This window comes from Xiphophorus couchianus, chromosome 19 (assembly GCF_001444195.1).
Source record: "Xiphophorus couchianus chromosome 19, X_couchianus-1.0, whole genome shotgun sequence".
NCBI classification, from domain to species: domain Eukaryota; kingdom Metazoa; phylum Chordata; class Actinopteri; order Cyprinodontiformes; family Poeciliidae; genus Xiphophorus; species Xiphophorus couchianus.
The window spans coordinates 13,535,703-13,551,713 of record NC_040246.1 but is presented as its reverse complement, the minus strand read 5'-3'; the positions used below and the strand labels follow the sequence as shown (position 1 = coordinate 13,551,713).

Genomic DNA, 16,011 nt, shown 5'->3' with positions numbered 1-16,011 from the left:
AAAATAATCAGAGGAATCTAATTTTGAGACATTAACTCTGAACCTCATATCAAAAGTTCAAGCCAGCATAAAATTTATCACCAGCAAAAAAACTTCACACCCAACATATTTTTACTTACAACTATTGTATATTTGAATATTTCTAAATATCATGACATTACTTACAATGTCCTTCAGACATTGGCCTCAGTGAACTTTTATGACACATATGGGACAGAAAGCAACATGTGAAACAACAAGCCACATAGGCATCTGGAGGGGACCAGAAACAGAATAATAAACAGGCCGGTTTATTGTGCATGGCTGAGCACCCCTCAGACAGAAGGAAAGAAAACAAGTATAAAGAAAGACTGCAAATGGCCTCATCCCTAAGATTTGTTTCTGCAGAATATGATCCGGCAGTGTGATGGGAAACATTGTGCAAAAGAAGAAAGCTCTGCAAAGTGAATGAGTAGCTGCAATCCACTTTGCTGACAACTAGTGAATGAGCTTAGGTATACACAACTAATCGAAACACATTACTGTTAATGACAACATAAGCCAATGTGTGGGTCTGCTGACCGTCGCCCTGTCTGATGAATGTCTCCCTTCAGCTGATGGGAGAGGGGTGGGAAAGTCAGGAGGACTCAGCCAGCCTTCGGGCATGGGGCAATGCTTAGCTGAAACATTGTTTTATGGTGTTCCTGTAAAATGTCCCTGTGTAGTCACAACAAACATAAGATAGAATGAAGAGTCCTGCTCACACCGTAGGAAATGAAGCCATCTGTGGAAACAGCAGGAGAGCTATCATCAGGAAGCATCTGACATCCTACATGTAGATGCAGAGTAACTTCCAGGTTTAGATAAAAGCTCCACAAAGTCCATCTCCCTTTTTTTAGGCGTTTCATGTTTAGGGTAGTTTAGTCTCAGATCTTGGGGTGCTGTGGCAGGCTGCCCTTTGGTCATGGGTTATGTTCGTATTTATGTTCAAGTGACAATGCGCTGAAAGCTGAAGTGGTCCAGAGGTCACTGCTGATGGATGTACAGCATTGAGGTTGGAAGATTTTAAACGCAAGCCATACAACACAGATACGCAGGAATGAATTTCAAAGGGCATACATATATTGTACCTACAGTAGTTTGTTTTGTTTTTATCTATTAAAATAAATAATCTCTCTAAACTGTAGAGTTGTTAAACATAAAAAACAACATGTAATAATACTATTGCTAAATCCTCAATTGATATCGATTATAACTGACAGGCCAGTTTCTGTCTTTTCCTCAGTTCTTTGACACTTAAACTAAAGAATCAAGGCATTGAATAAAAAACTGCATTCAAGCAATTCATTGCATTTCCAAAAATTAATATTGTAATGATGATTACAGTCTAATGTTTACTGCAGCTCTACCGGAAACTAACAATACACATTAATGTTCTTTGTACAGAAAGTACCAAAACAATTTGTAAATCGACTCTCAGAATTTTCAATGTCTTGCAATTTATTGCTCTTTAAGTTCAGAATTCTGCTAAAAACTAATCCTTCTCTTCTTCATGTTTTAGCCTATGAACCTATTTTAATAGCACTGCAAGCTGCTATGCTTAACAAATCACTAATGAGATTATTCCATGTAGCTCTTTTCTTAAAGCAACATAATTCTGATCAGACTCCAAGTATAAACCATATCCTTAGCCAGCCAGGCGTTGTGTGGACAGATAATGAAATCAAAGTTGTTTTTGCTTCCCACAGCTTGTAAAAAAGTGCATTTGAGGTTCGATATATATGCAGTGGATTATCTAAAAAAAATCTGGACTCCATCAATGGCCTCCATCTGCTCTGCCAGGAGCTAATGTCAAATAAGATACTATTTAACCGTTTGATTTATATGCAAACTTGTTACCCACTTTATCTATTGGGACTAAATTAACCCTTTAACTATCACCCTCAAAACGACAGCGTGCAATTCAATGGGTAGATGAGGACACCATTGTCCTGATGACATTTAAGGAGTTTTTAAACTAATAATACTCAGTTGTACAAAGTAATACAATTGGTTCCACTTTTGGCACAATGCCATCACCAATGTAGCCTTAAACTGATGATACATGCAATAATTTATCTATACAAAAGAATTGTGATACAAACCTTTTGCAAAATTACATCCCTACACCCATATAGAAAAAAACCAATACTTTAAAAGTAAGTTTAAGTTTAAAGTTCGCTTGGCAAACTAAAAAATAAAAAACAAAATCATGAATGGGGGCACCTAATGTATTCAGATTTCAGAGCAGCAGAATTTCAGAAATAAATCTTAAAAAATTGAAGGTCGGTACAAATATAGTGTAATGTAGTACATGCTGTCTTTGCTGTGCAGACAGAGTGCAGGAGGCTTCAACCACAGCACAATTTTCCCCATAAAGCATCCTCTGGCTGTGAAGCACTTTATCGTGATGAAAACACTGACCAACTCCACAATTCTCATGACAGAGCAGGACTCTTATCTACTATAGAAGGGGGTTTCTGACATGATAGATGACAGAATGATGGGCTAACGACCAGAGAAAGAATGCACACTCGCTTGTCAGACTCTCCAGCGATGGCAGCACATCAGCCTTTATGCACATACTGCTTTATGCAGTCCACTCAGTGGAAAGATGAGGACATCTGGGGGAGAGTAGCATGTAGAGAGACACACTGTACGTTTATTGACAATTGTTTTAAGCGCAAGAGGAACAATGCTCTTTTAACGACACTGGGAATGTAATTAACTGAACCCGTGTAGCATTATTATAGAAAAGTCAGCTTTCTGAGCATTTATTACAGCATAGAAATGCATAAGAAAAATAAAAATAATAATATTTTCCTTTTCACCTGTACAGGACTTAGGTTATAGAAGAGCTTTATAAATAAATGAATTAAAAATTTTTATCTTAGTCACGGACAAGATCTTGATAGCAGTTGAGCGATTGTATAACCGCTGATAAATAACAACTGCACTCTCTCAACGCTTTGTGTCCTACTATCGACACTTAAAGGGGAAGTATCCTGTACTTTCTAGGCACATTTTATAGCACAATTAAGTAACTATATTACCTTCCGTTATTAAAATGCTGTACATATCAAATACAACTTAAACAAAATATGACGCCTTGAAATTTAGTCTCTGTCCCTCTAAAAAGCTCCTACTCTTTCAGACACTCAGCACGTTATAATAACGCTTCTCATTATGCTGTTTACAACCATTCTTACAGGCGTTGGGCTGATCCAAGGAGGAGCTTTGTGGAACTAGGTGACGCTTTCTGGGAGCAAGCTTTTAGGCACCTCCGAATGATTGATTTAGAGGAATAGTACACGTAGGAATAAAAATATTTATTTTTAATTAGTTTAGACAAATTTGATTACTGTATGTTAATTTTAGAGGAAAACAGTTACATATTTTTATAATTCCAGAGGATATGAAGAACAATAAATCTGTCAGCAATGGCCAGAATGGTTTTTTGTTTGTTTGTTTCAAATTTCATTTTGTCCCACTTGTCAGTGATGAACTGCAACAACATAAACCAACATTTTTAGATGTTGCCTCTGGAGCCCCAAGTGCCTTTTTGGACCTTCCACAATGGTACTAAACTTCATGCAGATTTTAGAAATATTCCCACAACAGAAGAGAAGTTACATAAATATTATTTTAGATTACGTTCTTGTCATTAGGTTACAAACTATTTGATTTTGTGACAAATAAACACCCACAGTAGAAAAGGATTTGTGTTTTTCTTCATTTTAAAACCTTAAAATAAAATACATTTAAATGGTGGTTCTTCAAAAATGTCAACACATTTTAAAGAGTAGATATTAACCAAAAATATATCAGGAAATGGCTCTAAATGAATTTGCTTCAGCTGACTGGGGGAGAAAATTGCTCTTTGAAATATCATCACATTGGTTGCAGTTTCCACATGCAGCTCTTCTGAAAATCCTGTTGTACAAAAGGCGTATGAGATACTTTAATCTCCAACCAGTTTATACTGACATCTCCCTAAAGCAGGTCAGATAAAGGGAAACATACTCACTCCAGACCCATGCAATGATTTGTGTGCAACTTCCTCTTCTGGCATCTGAGCCTTTGAGATGAAATCCCTAATCCACACTGTCATCTTGCACAACCAAGTACCAGATGTGAGCAGATAATACTTACTCAAAGGTGAAAAACAGTCCACAGGTTACAAGGATGAGGACCAGGGTGAGGTAGAAAACCCCCGTCTGTTTGGCCATCATAATCCTCCCATCACAGTAAAATTTATTCCGACCTGGGAAGGCCTCCCATTTCTTCCTCTTTGGGGTCCTTTTCTTGTAGGGGGTCTCCATTGGCGTGGAGCTGCGAGTGCTGATTTGACTGTACTCGCACTCTCTCATGGACTCCCCAAGATGCATCAATTACAGTAAAAATAAAAAATAAAAATAAGGAGTTGAATAAATCCAGCGCCAGGACAGCCTCTGCGGAGAAGAGAGGTTCAGTTTAGCTCAACTTGTAAGATGGTATAGGACTAAGTTTGAGAGTACAGCACTTCCTGTTATTAAAAAAATACCTCTGCTAACCTTAACGTTTCGGTTGTAGCTTTCAGTTTGCCACATGACATTAAACATAATCTTTTTTTTAATACAATGAAGGTAAAAAATAACAAGCAAGTGTTAAAAGCTCTATAATTAAAAGTTTATGTTGCCTTTGCAAGCAAGGAACATTGCTAGTTCCATCTAACTAAATAAATAAAGTGTCGCTAACAGGCTAGCGTGGCTAACAAGTTGAGGAGATACATTTAAGTTGATATAAGCCTGTGCATTCAAATGTTAGCACCATGTTCGTTCAAATATAGCGAAAAGCTTTGAATTAACTATTTGGCGTTAGTGTTTCCCGCTGAAAGTGAGCAAGGAAGAAGAAGGTTTAAGTCTAGTTTTCAGCGGCGCTGTCAACCATGCATCACAAACAGGCAGCGAGGCGTCGCATCCCGGCTGCTTTCGTCTGGTCTGCCCGCTGAAGCGCTGCCTTACCAGGGGGAAAGTAACACTGGCTGTCCTTGGTAGGGGTGTTGTCGCGGAGCTTCTCCCGTCGTTATCCCGGTTTGTTTCGTGCCAAAGCGAAGAAGACCATTTTTGGAAGTTCAGGGGTGAACAAATGAGTTGGAAAGGGTCTCGTCGTCGAGGGGGAACTTCGTCGTTTTTTTTTGTTTGTTTTTTTTTTTTTTTTTAAAAAGGGAAGGAAAATCCAGAGAAAGCGCCCTCAGACGAGCTCCAAAATCCCGGACTGGCCGTCAGTCAAGAAAGGCGAGTCAAACATGATCATACAGCCATATGGCAAAGCGGCTCATAGCAATAATCGATGAGACATTATGTTAAATCTTCATTATTCAACCTCATATTCGGAGGGGTGAGGGCAAAGTTGCAGCTTTCCTCAACAAAGCGTCTTGCCAGGCCACTCGACAACCCTCCGTCAATCCCCGTCCACACACGGCAATGCCACCCTCGCAAACAAACATCAACATGGGAGCAGAGAAGAGCCTCCGCCGCCTGCTCCTCCCCCTTCAGCCGGGGCTGAAGTCATGAAGGTGCAGAGACAGGAAGCGCCGATTAAGGGTTTCCCAAAACGGGGTGCGGGGACCACTAGAGGGTCCGCTCAAGGGGGGGGGGGGGATCCTCTGCTCCCAAAGCTGGAGATCAGGTTCCTATATTCTTTTAAAACCCAGACCTGATGCTCCAGTTGTACATTTGGGAAAATCAAAAATGGAATGCCTTCTCTAGTAGTTTGAGTGGGTTCAACTTCAATTACCATCAGTTAGAATTTACGTTTATATTGATATCTTTTTAATGAGTAAAACAAGGTCCCTTTTTTTGCTTGGCCTACATTAAATGTTTCCTTTCCAGATATAAATTAGAAGTAACATGTGAGACATCAAAATACAATCAATTCTCTGAATATTTCATCAGGTGTCCTAATTTTTTCACATGGCTGTCTATCAAAAGAGGACGTAAAACAGTACTGGAATATTCGTTTCAAGTCTTTCTGCTGTGAGTAGTTGTTAATTATTTGTATTAGGAGCAGAGCTGGTGGTACACCGCTGTGAGAGAAATCAACCTTGATAAAATGGTCTAGACAATATGTGATTAAACATTTCAATACTGTCACCACAAGATAATAGTGTGGTTTTTTGATAATTCGCATTGCAGTCTGAAATGTTCACAACAAACCCAGGAAATGTTAAATATTGTATGAGGTGATGCTTAAGTGTTCTCCATCAATTATCTGTATAAGAGAGAGAGAGCTAATTCCTGTTCTATTCCACCTCTTCTGCAGTGTCCTTTGAAACAAATGGTCAACAGGAAGAAAGATTATTAAATAACTAAAACCAGACAAAACCAACATTTACTGAAAGAAAATTGTGCAGTAAATGGAGTCTATGTTTGTCATATTGGCTGCGTTTCTCTGAAAACAAACAGGCAGTGATGCTACCACACAACTCGTGCCCCACTCAAATGCCAGTTTCAGGTTACCAATGAATCAATTTCCTGTCCAGCTTCTGACTGCCTTCTCAGCCTACATTCCCTAAGCTCTCCGTCCCCTTCCTCACACCTACGTAGACACAGACACACTTGCCCACCTCTTCATTTTTCTCCGAAGTTACCAAGGCAGTCCTGCACATTCTCTCCCACAGCTGTGCAATTATCCTGTCTCTGTAAAGAAGCCTTGTTGCCTTTTATTTAATCTGAGAAAGCTTTGTTGTTCCAGCTTGCAAAGATGGAAAACATTCTCATTTTACTTTTGTTTTCTGATGTTTGTTATTTTAGGGTATACAAAAGGCATGCTAACCTCAGACGCTATTAGAGTTCAAATACAGGCTGCAAGGCACTACTTAGTCATACTAAATTGAAGTAGAAGTAAAATGATGCCTGTATTTTCAATGTTTTTGCAAATAAAAATGTGAAACGTGTGGTATTCATCTGTATTCAACCTTCTTTGTGGCTTGTCATGAGCGCAGGCTGTGGAAGAAGGTGATCTGATAATGAGAAAATCTTTAAACCTTTTGGTCGATATGCAAAAAAAAGTATCTCTGCTCCTATGGCAGCATCATCATGTGATGAGGAGGTTCAGAAAAATTCTGAAAAATTCAGAAGCATAATGCTGGTTAGCAGCATTATGCTGAGGGGAATGTCAAAGTCCAATCTGAATCGAACGTCGACATACATCAAAACACCTGAAGCTGTAATAACAGCAAAAGGTGGTTCTCTAAAATCTATAAAGTCAAAATTCATCTTTTAAAATTTGAATTTGTAAAAAGTGATGCAATGGCAGTTGGTTGCACTAGACTTTATTTATGGACATCAAATATTATTATGGTTATTAAAGTGTTAAATTTGCCATGTATTCTTTTACTTCCATGTATCACCATTAAAAGCTACTTTGTGGTAATTTATCACAAAAAATCAATAATTAGCAATAAAAGATATTGAAATTTGTTGTGTATATATCTTTGGAAGGTACTGTGACATAATCTACTAGGCCATGAAATTGTAAATCTCTTGCAGTGTGTTAACCAGAAATGATAGGAATTTAATGTTTTAAATACTTACAGTCAGCTGTATTTTTTTAACTGTTACGGATGAAGAAATGGAACCAAATACAACATTTTTATGTTACTTTGAAATTGTTTTAAAAAAATGCTTGTTGAGCTTCAGCCAGTGCTTCTAGCAGTGGGCAAGTGAACCAGTAAGTTTCAATATACAACACTTAGGTTGTTGGAAAGATTTGGATGCTTTTAATGGCTACTGATGATCTGCTGACCCTTCGCACTATTGTCTTTAAAGTGGGCTTTGCTAAGCAGCGTGAGGATTATGACAGAAGCAGAAAAACCCATGCACTTGCATCAAACTCAGTGTAGGAACACAAAAAAATGTTTTTAGGCCTCATCACAGTAAAATAAACATAATCAGCATGGAAATTTGACACCTTTATTTAAACCCATAACTAAAACCACCCACAATATTGAAAATATGAGAGACACATCTTGCTTTTATCAAATACCCAGATGTCTAACTGCAAGGCAGCCCAGTAGACTAGTCGGGGGAAATGACATGTCTAAACGACACCACATCCATCCTGTCAGAGCTCCACGACTCAGCTTTTCAAAGCAAACGCAGGGTGGCTAGTTTTCTTCCGTAGTTGGCTACCAACACTATCTAAAAGACACAAGAACTCACTTTACACAGACTAAATGTCACAAGCCTTGTTTTGTAGGTGCAGTTACAAACAAGTGACAACACTACAGATAGTGCCAAGAGAAGCCTGGAAGCACATCCATCATTTCTTTCTCTTCATCAGTAAAGAATCGATCACACTGTTAATCACTTCTCAGATGGGCTTTGATTTATTTTTCTCTGTGTGTAAAATGTGATTAAATGAGGATAAGTTATTGCAAGTGTTTTTCAGTCCAGCAACTGGACTAAAACTCAGTTCGAGGCTCAGCCTGAGAGAAGACCTCACATTGCTTGTGTTAACAGAATGTTACAGTATTATTAAAGGCAGCTTAAAATAGAGCTTGCCATGATGCTTGTATCTCCCTGGGTAAATGGAGGGAAAGATGAAGATGTCTGATTACAAGAAGAGTAAGCGACCTTTCCAAGAAAAATTGAAACTTTTTGTAAAAAAAATATAGCAGCAGTTTTTCTGAAATAATGAAATAGTTTGTTTACAGTTGTGTTTTTCATTTAAAATAATTTGTATAAAGGGCAATATTATTAAAGAGGTCAAGATAATGTGGGAGAGGTCAATATAGATACAGAAAACACAACAAATACTCAACCTCGCAAAAGTATTCATTCTCCTTGAACACATTTTGTTACATCAATGCCCACATATTTCAATGTGTTTTATATAGATTTTATGTAACAGATCACTACATAACTACATAGTGTTTAAGGTGGAAGGAAAAGGATGTGAAAACATTAATAAGAATTATTTATTGGGCTGTATTAATCTGTATTTATACATATGCTTTACCAGCTTTACTCATCTAGACTGGTAATTTTTTTTCTTATCTCATTTGTTTTGGTGAAATACTTCAAACTGCATAGAAACCATCATGAAAAACAATTTTCCAATCTAGATTTTGACTCTCTGTGTCAGTTTAATAAATACATATACTTTGATCTAAACCATCCAGAGTAGTTCTGGCTTTTTAATGCTGTCCTGCTGGAAAGTGAACCTACAATTAAATCTCAAGTCTTTTGCAACCTCAAGCAAATTTTCTCCGGGGATTGTCTGTATACCTTCATCTATCAACTCTGACCAACTTCCATGTCCCTGCCTATTAAAACCATCTCCACAACATGATGCTGTCACAATCTTTAGTAGACATGGTTTACATATTTAGGGGGAAAACTGTAAAATGGGTTGTATAAATAGACTTGACAAACTACATGCTTTATTCCTGAAATGTTTTAAAAAGTCTCCTTTTTCTTTCACTCTACAATTTTGCAACTTTTGCAAGACACTGTATTTCTCATGATTGTGTTTCATAATGAGTCATCTGGTTTAATAAAGAGGAAGAATTGCAAGTTTACATGGACAGTCATTTATCTGCTTTAAAATAAAAGAAACATGATAATTATGGGGCATCAGGCATTACTCTAAGAAGAATTTCTAGAATTTATCAGAAAATGTCCATTTCTCAACTTTTCTGCAATGAAGCACTGATAGTTTAAATACAACTTGTATAACTGGGTTTTTTTCACTTCTATGTACTGCATATGTCCATTTCAGTAAAGAGGCAAATTAATCATGACAACGTAACAAAGGAAAGTGACAGAAGTGTCACAATAGCTTTAGAATTCTTTTGAACAAAATAATTTTACTTTATGTCCATTTAGAATGAACTACTATAATTAAAGTCAAAACAATGCAATAACAAAACAGGATCAAAATGACTATTTAAGCATTCATGATGTTAAGCTTATCTGAAGAGCAGACAGTTTAATTACTTTTGAGTTGACACTAGCAGACCCACTTGTGCAAATAGGACACAATAAATAAAACTGTTTTGCTTTTTCACAATAAAGAAATAATTCTTATAAATTTATACTTAAATCAGAGTTTAGTTTTTAGAAGATACGGACTGAGAAAAGAATGGTGCTGTGTTTGATGAGAAAAGGACTTGAGAAATGCTTCTTTGCCCCATAATTTTAAAAATCACTTGTCGTGATAAATCTCTCATGAAAAGAAAGTCAATAAAGGACATCTGAATAAGCAGTTGATGTTTGTTTATTGGCCTAAGATTGTCAGGACATAATGCAACTTCTCCAGTGCTTAACGATGTTTATCGTACATTTATTTGTGACATGTGCAGCACAGAGTATAAATGTGTTTACGGAAGAAAAAGACAAGGAGTCATACGAAAAAAGGCAAATTTTACAATGAGCTCTCAGGACATTTCCGACGGTTCTTTTCACATGTTTGTTTCAGAGAAGTATGTAGAGTTTAAAAAATATGCCCATTGACATGAATGGAGAACTGTAACAAAAAGAAATATGTTAATTTTTTTCATGTAGCGGTAGTTATCCTCTCACCCTGGCACTTCCACATTTTAATTACCAAAGCGATTGTTTTCTCAGCTATAATACAATGCATACAATGTCTTTTTTTTTTTTTTTTTTTTTACATTGAAACATCGGGTACATCTGGGATGTTCAAATATTTGACCCAATAAACAAAATATGTATAATAACATTACGAAATTTTAACATCAATAAAAGAATTTTTTATAATAGTCTGAAACTCCCATCTGCTGTGATGCACGATAGAGACTGAAAGAGTCATGTTCGTCCATTGCACAAAGTTTTAAATACACATTGATGAAAAATACAGACATAACACACGTGTTTGGGTAAACAGAAAGATCGTCAGTGACAGTCATTGAGGCTATGATTGATAAATTAGAAAGTGTGTTTTTGACAGTCGCTAAGCTCTTTTGTTGATTGGCTGGAGCAATGCTGCCTCCACATGGCCCAAAGCACACACTGCAGCTACTTGAAGTTTCACAACCTCCTGTTTTTCAAAAAAAGGGACAACTCGTTCTGGTCCTATTGCACAATTTATCTTCCAGCGATGGAGACAAAAACATTTTCATTTAAAAAGTCCATGTTTTACTTTTACCCCGGTCCTTTATCCACCCAACTGTTGGCAAAAATGTTCAAACAACTGTACAGTGTCACATCTTAAATAAATACTCTCCATCAACAAAAATGTTGATGAGCATGTTCATATTTATAAAACTGAAAAACAGCTCATTAACTTCAAAGGAACGGACTATTCAGCACCAAAATCTGGCGGTAGCTTTTGGCTGAAAACGTAAACGAGAACAAAACAAAAACGTAACCATCCATCACCAGCAGGTATTAAATATTTGTATTAAAATGAGCTCTCATGTCCCAAGCCCACTTTTTTTCTAATAGGGCTCAGAAGCTATACATATAGACACAATAATGCAGATACTTCTTTTTTCTTTTAAAAAATCCCCACAAACATTTTCTGTCATTTTGATAAATAAAAATAGAAAACCACAGAGATATCTCTTTAGTCTTACTGTCTGCAATCTAAGTCCTGTCATAATTTCCCTAAGTGAAAGAGAACTTGGCAAACGATGGCAACCACCCCCGTATTGAGCACTGAGGAAATGGAGATGTCTAATAATCTGCTTTCATACAGTACAAACTCTTTCTTGTTCTCCTCCACTTTAGCCATGGCCAAGAGTCCTTTAGCTGCTCGGCACATCATGTTTACACTTGGAGGGTCCATTGGAGGGTGTCCCATGTGCAGCAAATTGTGAGGGTTCTGTTGATACTGCGCCATACTGACGCCGTCCTCCAAGAAGGTTACCAGGTTACCCACGCTAGCCTTCTGCAAGGCGATGGCACGTGCTGCAGTGGGGTCTCCCTGTGCCAGGTGTGAGAGAATAGCAACCGCCATTTCTCTGTACACTTGTGCCTTCCTCTGACCAACGTATCGCACCAGGACTGCAAAGAATTTTTCCTGTCTGCTGAAAGGTGGAGTGGCTAGCAGGAGGTCCACATTGCCATCTTGGATGCTGAGCTTACAAAGGCACTCCAGCACCAGCCTCTGGGGAGCTAGTTGGGAGTGTGGGGATGTTGACAGAAAGGGGTCCTGCGCTTCAGCTGAGGGACAAACCATCCAGTGGAGAAGGCCATCCAGGATGGGGAGGCAGATGGTGTCTGAATAGGTTGAGAGATCAAGGTGTCCTGCAATGTTGGAAAGCGTGACCATGGCATTCTCCCTGAGCAAACTCAGGCATTCCCACCACCACTCCTCTTTGCTACTTGACAGTCCCCGCTCCTGTTGTTCGTCCTTCTGGTAGGTCGGTGCTGACCTATTTCTCTCTGGGTGAACATGGTGTAACAAAAGCAGCCGGCCCAAAAGAAGAACGAGCGCAGGATGGTGAGACATTTCACTGTCATTCCCAGGGATAAAGGACAGACTTCGCACGATGTTGGAAACACAAAGGCACCTCTTGGAGAGTGAGTCCTGCCAGGAGGAGGTTGTGCAGAGTGGAGCCTCATCCAGGCAGCGGGGCTCATCCTCCAGAAGGGTAATGTGGTCATCCTCCCCATCTGGATGCACCCTGAAAGGGTAAGATGGCAAAGATCGAGCAGGATGGGCATACGACAGGGCGTCAACCCTGGCGAACAGAACGTCATCAATAGTAGCGGTGATATGTTTCAGTTTTTTGCTATCTTCCCCTTCCGTATTATTTTCCGGTTTGTTCTCATTCAATGTTTTGGTACCCCCCCTGGCTGGCAGATCACTCCGCAGTTCAAAGTGTGTCTGAATGTGTGCAGTGGAATCACCTCCACCTGCCTGCCAGTGTATCAGCCCACTGTCAAACTCAGTGACATAACCCAAGCGCTCAGTTATGTCTTCAATCGGGTCGTCTTTGTGCACAATCTTAATGGGGAGTTTATCATATTTACTGGCCTGTTTAGGTTTAGATTCTGTTTCTGCAGAAGGCTCATCCAAACAACCTTTTTTAGTTTCTTTTTCTTCCACTTCTTTCAGTCCTTTTTCCGATTGTCCTTTATTACTGTTTTTCTTTTTCTTGGTCACATCAGGATCCTGCTCTTTTTCTGGCACCTCAGCCTGCTCTTCAGTGACAGGTGACATTTCCTCCTTGATAACTCCTGTTTGCCTCTCCTGGATTTCTGTTGCTGAGGATAATTCAGATCCTGACAGGTTTGCAGAGTCAGTTTCCTTCTCAAGAGTAGCATTCTGTTTCTGGGTAGGATCACAATGTAGATCGTTTTTGGGAACCATTGTCCGAACCTCAAATTCTTCCAAGATTCCAAAAATCTCAATCAGGCAGCGGCGAAAGTACTCCACAATTAGCTCAAGGAATCCTGGCAACTGGTCAAAGAAAGATAAAATATGATCAGTATCAAAAAGAAGCCTTAAAGTTTTTTGTTTCTGCAGTATGAGACAAATGCATTATTCTACCCTAATATAAAGATGAACTTTGTAATTTTCAGTGACATATTTCTTATTAATTTAGACTATGAGAGACCAATAGAGAGAGAAAAGTTCAACAATAACAGGAAGGTTGGACAGTTTAAAGCAAATGTTTTGCTTTCAAGATTTTAAAATTTATATTCAATTTATCTTGTAACAATCATAGAAGCAGCTGAATTTGAATATGGAAATGGAAATATTAAGGTTATGGTAAGAATCTACATTTTCTGCTGAAAGGCAGAGACTCCACTGTGTCGTGAATCTACATGTGTGGAATTTTGAAATTCTCTTTTGGAATTTAAACTAAATAACAAAAATTATAATGGTGAAGCACATTGGCAAGGTCAAAACTTTATCAGAAATCAAATATCTAGATTTTTACCTGGGAAAGGTTGAAGGAGGCCACTGTGCTGTCATCATATAGCAGGATGTTGATGGTGTCTAATGCCCAAGTGCTTTCTGCCAGCAGTCCAGACTTCAGAGACATCATCACACGCCAGGCTTCAGGTGTTCCTGGGATCATAACAGTGCAAATTAAAGAACAACATCCAGTGTGGTTATCCTGGTTTACTACAATAATCGAGGAAATCATCAAAAACAGAAATGATACTCATTCAACAATTGATAAAATAATTTACCACTGTCCTTTGATGTTAGCTTGCGTCTTGGCTTTAGAGCTGGCATTGTGGCTTCGACTGACCCTGGAGGGTAGTTCAGGTCCCTTCTCAGGTTAGGAGGAAACTGACCATTTGGTCCGCTGCCTTGTGAGCCCATCATGGCCATCCCTGGCTTAGGCATCTTCATGGGAGACATGAAAGGGGCTTTACTGGGTGACATTCGAGATTCCATTGAGCGCTGGAAGGCCCCTGGGCTGGGCGCTCGAGGCAGATGGTTGGCCATGGTTGGAGAATTGGAATAAGATGAATGACGTGAAGACATGGGGGCCATGCCACCTGATGATGATATATAGGGAGGCTGACGGAGCCAGTGGTCGTGCGCGGAGCGACCTTCAATGTCATCTCTGCAAATAGAGCCATACGGCTGCATTTGTGATGGTGGCCCCTGTCTGCTGTGGTAGGAATAGCTGAGGTCTGTTCTTGAAGGCCACATGTTGGGTCCCTCAGGAGCATGGTTAGAAGCAGGACCCCCACCCATCATACTGTGCTGGCTCTGGCCTGATGGGGCCATTCGGTCACGATGGTACGGGTAAGGAAACTGTCCTTGGATGGGTCTGTGATCAGGGCCTGAGTACCCACCACTGTAGTGATTGTACACATCTGGCTGCTGGTTGGTGTACTGCATAGCGTACATGTCACTCTCATGTCTTTTGGGTGGGGGACCATACATTCCATCCAACTGTCGTTTGTAGCCCTGAATAAATAATAATAATAATACACAATGCAAATACGTTACTCAAAAAATGAGAATAGCAACAGCAAAAATTAAATTATATTATGTTTCTTAAGTGCCAAAGTTTGCCATCAAAATATATATTTTTTTCAGATCCTAAGTTTAGACTATCCAAAACAACATACACACATTATCCAGTATTTCATAACATCACATTAATTACTTAATTAAGGTTATGGTAAGAATTTACATTTTCTGCTACAAAAATCACATTAATTATTCAATTAATGTGATGTCCAGCCTTTTACTACAAAGTTTTATTTGGCCATCTTTTAATGCAATATCAAATGTTAGGAAGCATAAAAACAGTTACTTAAATTTGAAAGAGAAGCTACCAGTGCTGTGTCTCACCTGTTGCTGTGGGTACATCCCAGATGGATGCATGCCATATGGCATGCCGGGATACTGCTGACCATAACCGTCATGTCTGAAATGCAGAAGATAAAACAAATTGCTTACCTATAGTAAGTAAATCCTCCAGTACTCTGTAAGACTAAAAACCAGAAGAAGCTGGTAAATGTAAAATAGGAGAGCCGACCTTTGCTGTGAGGAGTATCTGCTGGGAGAATACATGTTGCCTTCACTATTAGAGTGTCCCATGCTATTCTGACTTCCAGGTGGACCCATGGTTCCCTCCATACCCATCATATGGTCAGGTCTAAGACATAAACAGGCATGATTAATAGATATGACTTAACTTTACATATAATCTTCTTAAGCATGGGATTAATTTTGAGCTTTTAATTGCATGTTTGAATTCTTTAGATTTGTCTAGTTAGAATACAAACACCTTCAATGCATTGAAAAAAGGTTCAGTGACCATGTCGCTCTATAGTGGTTCCTGGATTTTGTTTGAACATCAATCAGATGAAAAAAAAAAATTCGCACTTGAGTTTTTCAACTGGACACTGAACACAACACAAATCAAAATTGGCTTCTAAAACAGAATTTCAAAAAAGTAAACATTAAGAGACTAAACACAATCGAGATTTTCCAGACAATGCTTAACAGTTGGCAGAAAACAAACTCATTTCACTGAAAAGCTCAGTCAAATATCCAGCTGGC

The 16,011-nt window shown here is 38.8% G+C and overlaps 2 protein-coding genes across 6 annotated transcripts in view; both read right to left on the bottom strand.

The window, feature by feature from the left end:
- LOC114134562 (probable palmitoyltransferase ZDHHC14) overlaps positions 1–5,556 on the bottom strand; it is a 48,757-nt gene extending 43,201 nt beyond the window's left edge. For all 3 annotated transcript variants that reach the window (XM_028001254.1, XM_028001255.1, XM_028001256.1), the window contains exons 1-2: positions 5,022–5,556; positions 4,171–4,469 (exon numbers count right to left, since the gene is read on the bottom strand). In XM_028001254.1, coding sequence (XP_027857055.1) covers positions 4,171–4,406 — 236 coding nt within the window. In that variant the 5' untranslated portion in view covers positions 4,407–4,469; positions 5,022–5,556. The remainder of the gene's footprint in view (positions 1–4,170; positions 4,470–5,021) is intronic.
- A 4,707-nt stretch (positions 5,557–10,263) lies between these two features.
- Positions 10,264–16,011, bottom strand: part of LOC114134312 (AT-rich interactive domain-containing protein 1B-like) — a 195,364-nt gene continuing 189,616 nt past the window's right edge. For all 3 annotated transcript variants that reach the window (XM_028000831.1, XM_028000833.1, XM_028000834.1), the window contains exons 17-21: positions 15,485–15,604; positions 15,298–15,373; positions 14,175–14,907; positions 13,919–14,049; positions 10,264–13,434 (exon numbers count right to left, since the gene is read on the bottom strand). In XM_028000831.1, coding sequence (XP_027856632.1) covers positions 11,623–13,434; positions 13,919–14,049; positions 14,175–14,907; positions 15,298–15,373; positions 15,485–15,604 — 2,872 coding nt within the window. In that variant the 3' untranslated portion in view covers positions 10,264–11,622. The remainder of the gene's footprint in view (positions 13,435–13,918; positions 14,050–14,174; positions 14,908–15,297; positions 15,374–15,484; positions 15,605–16,011) is intronic.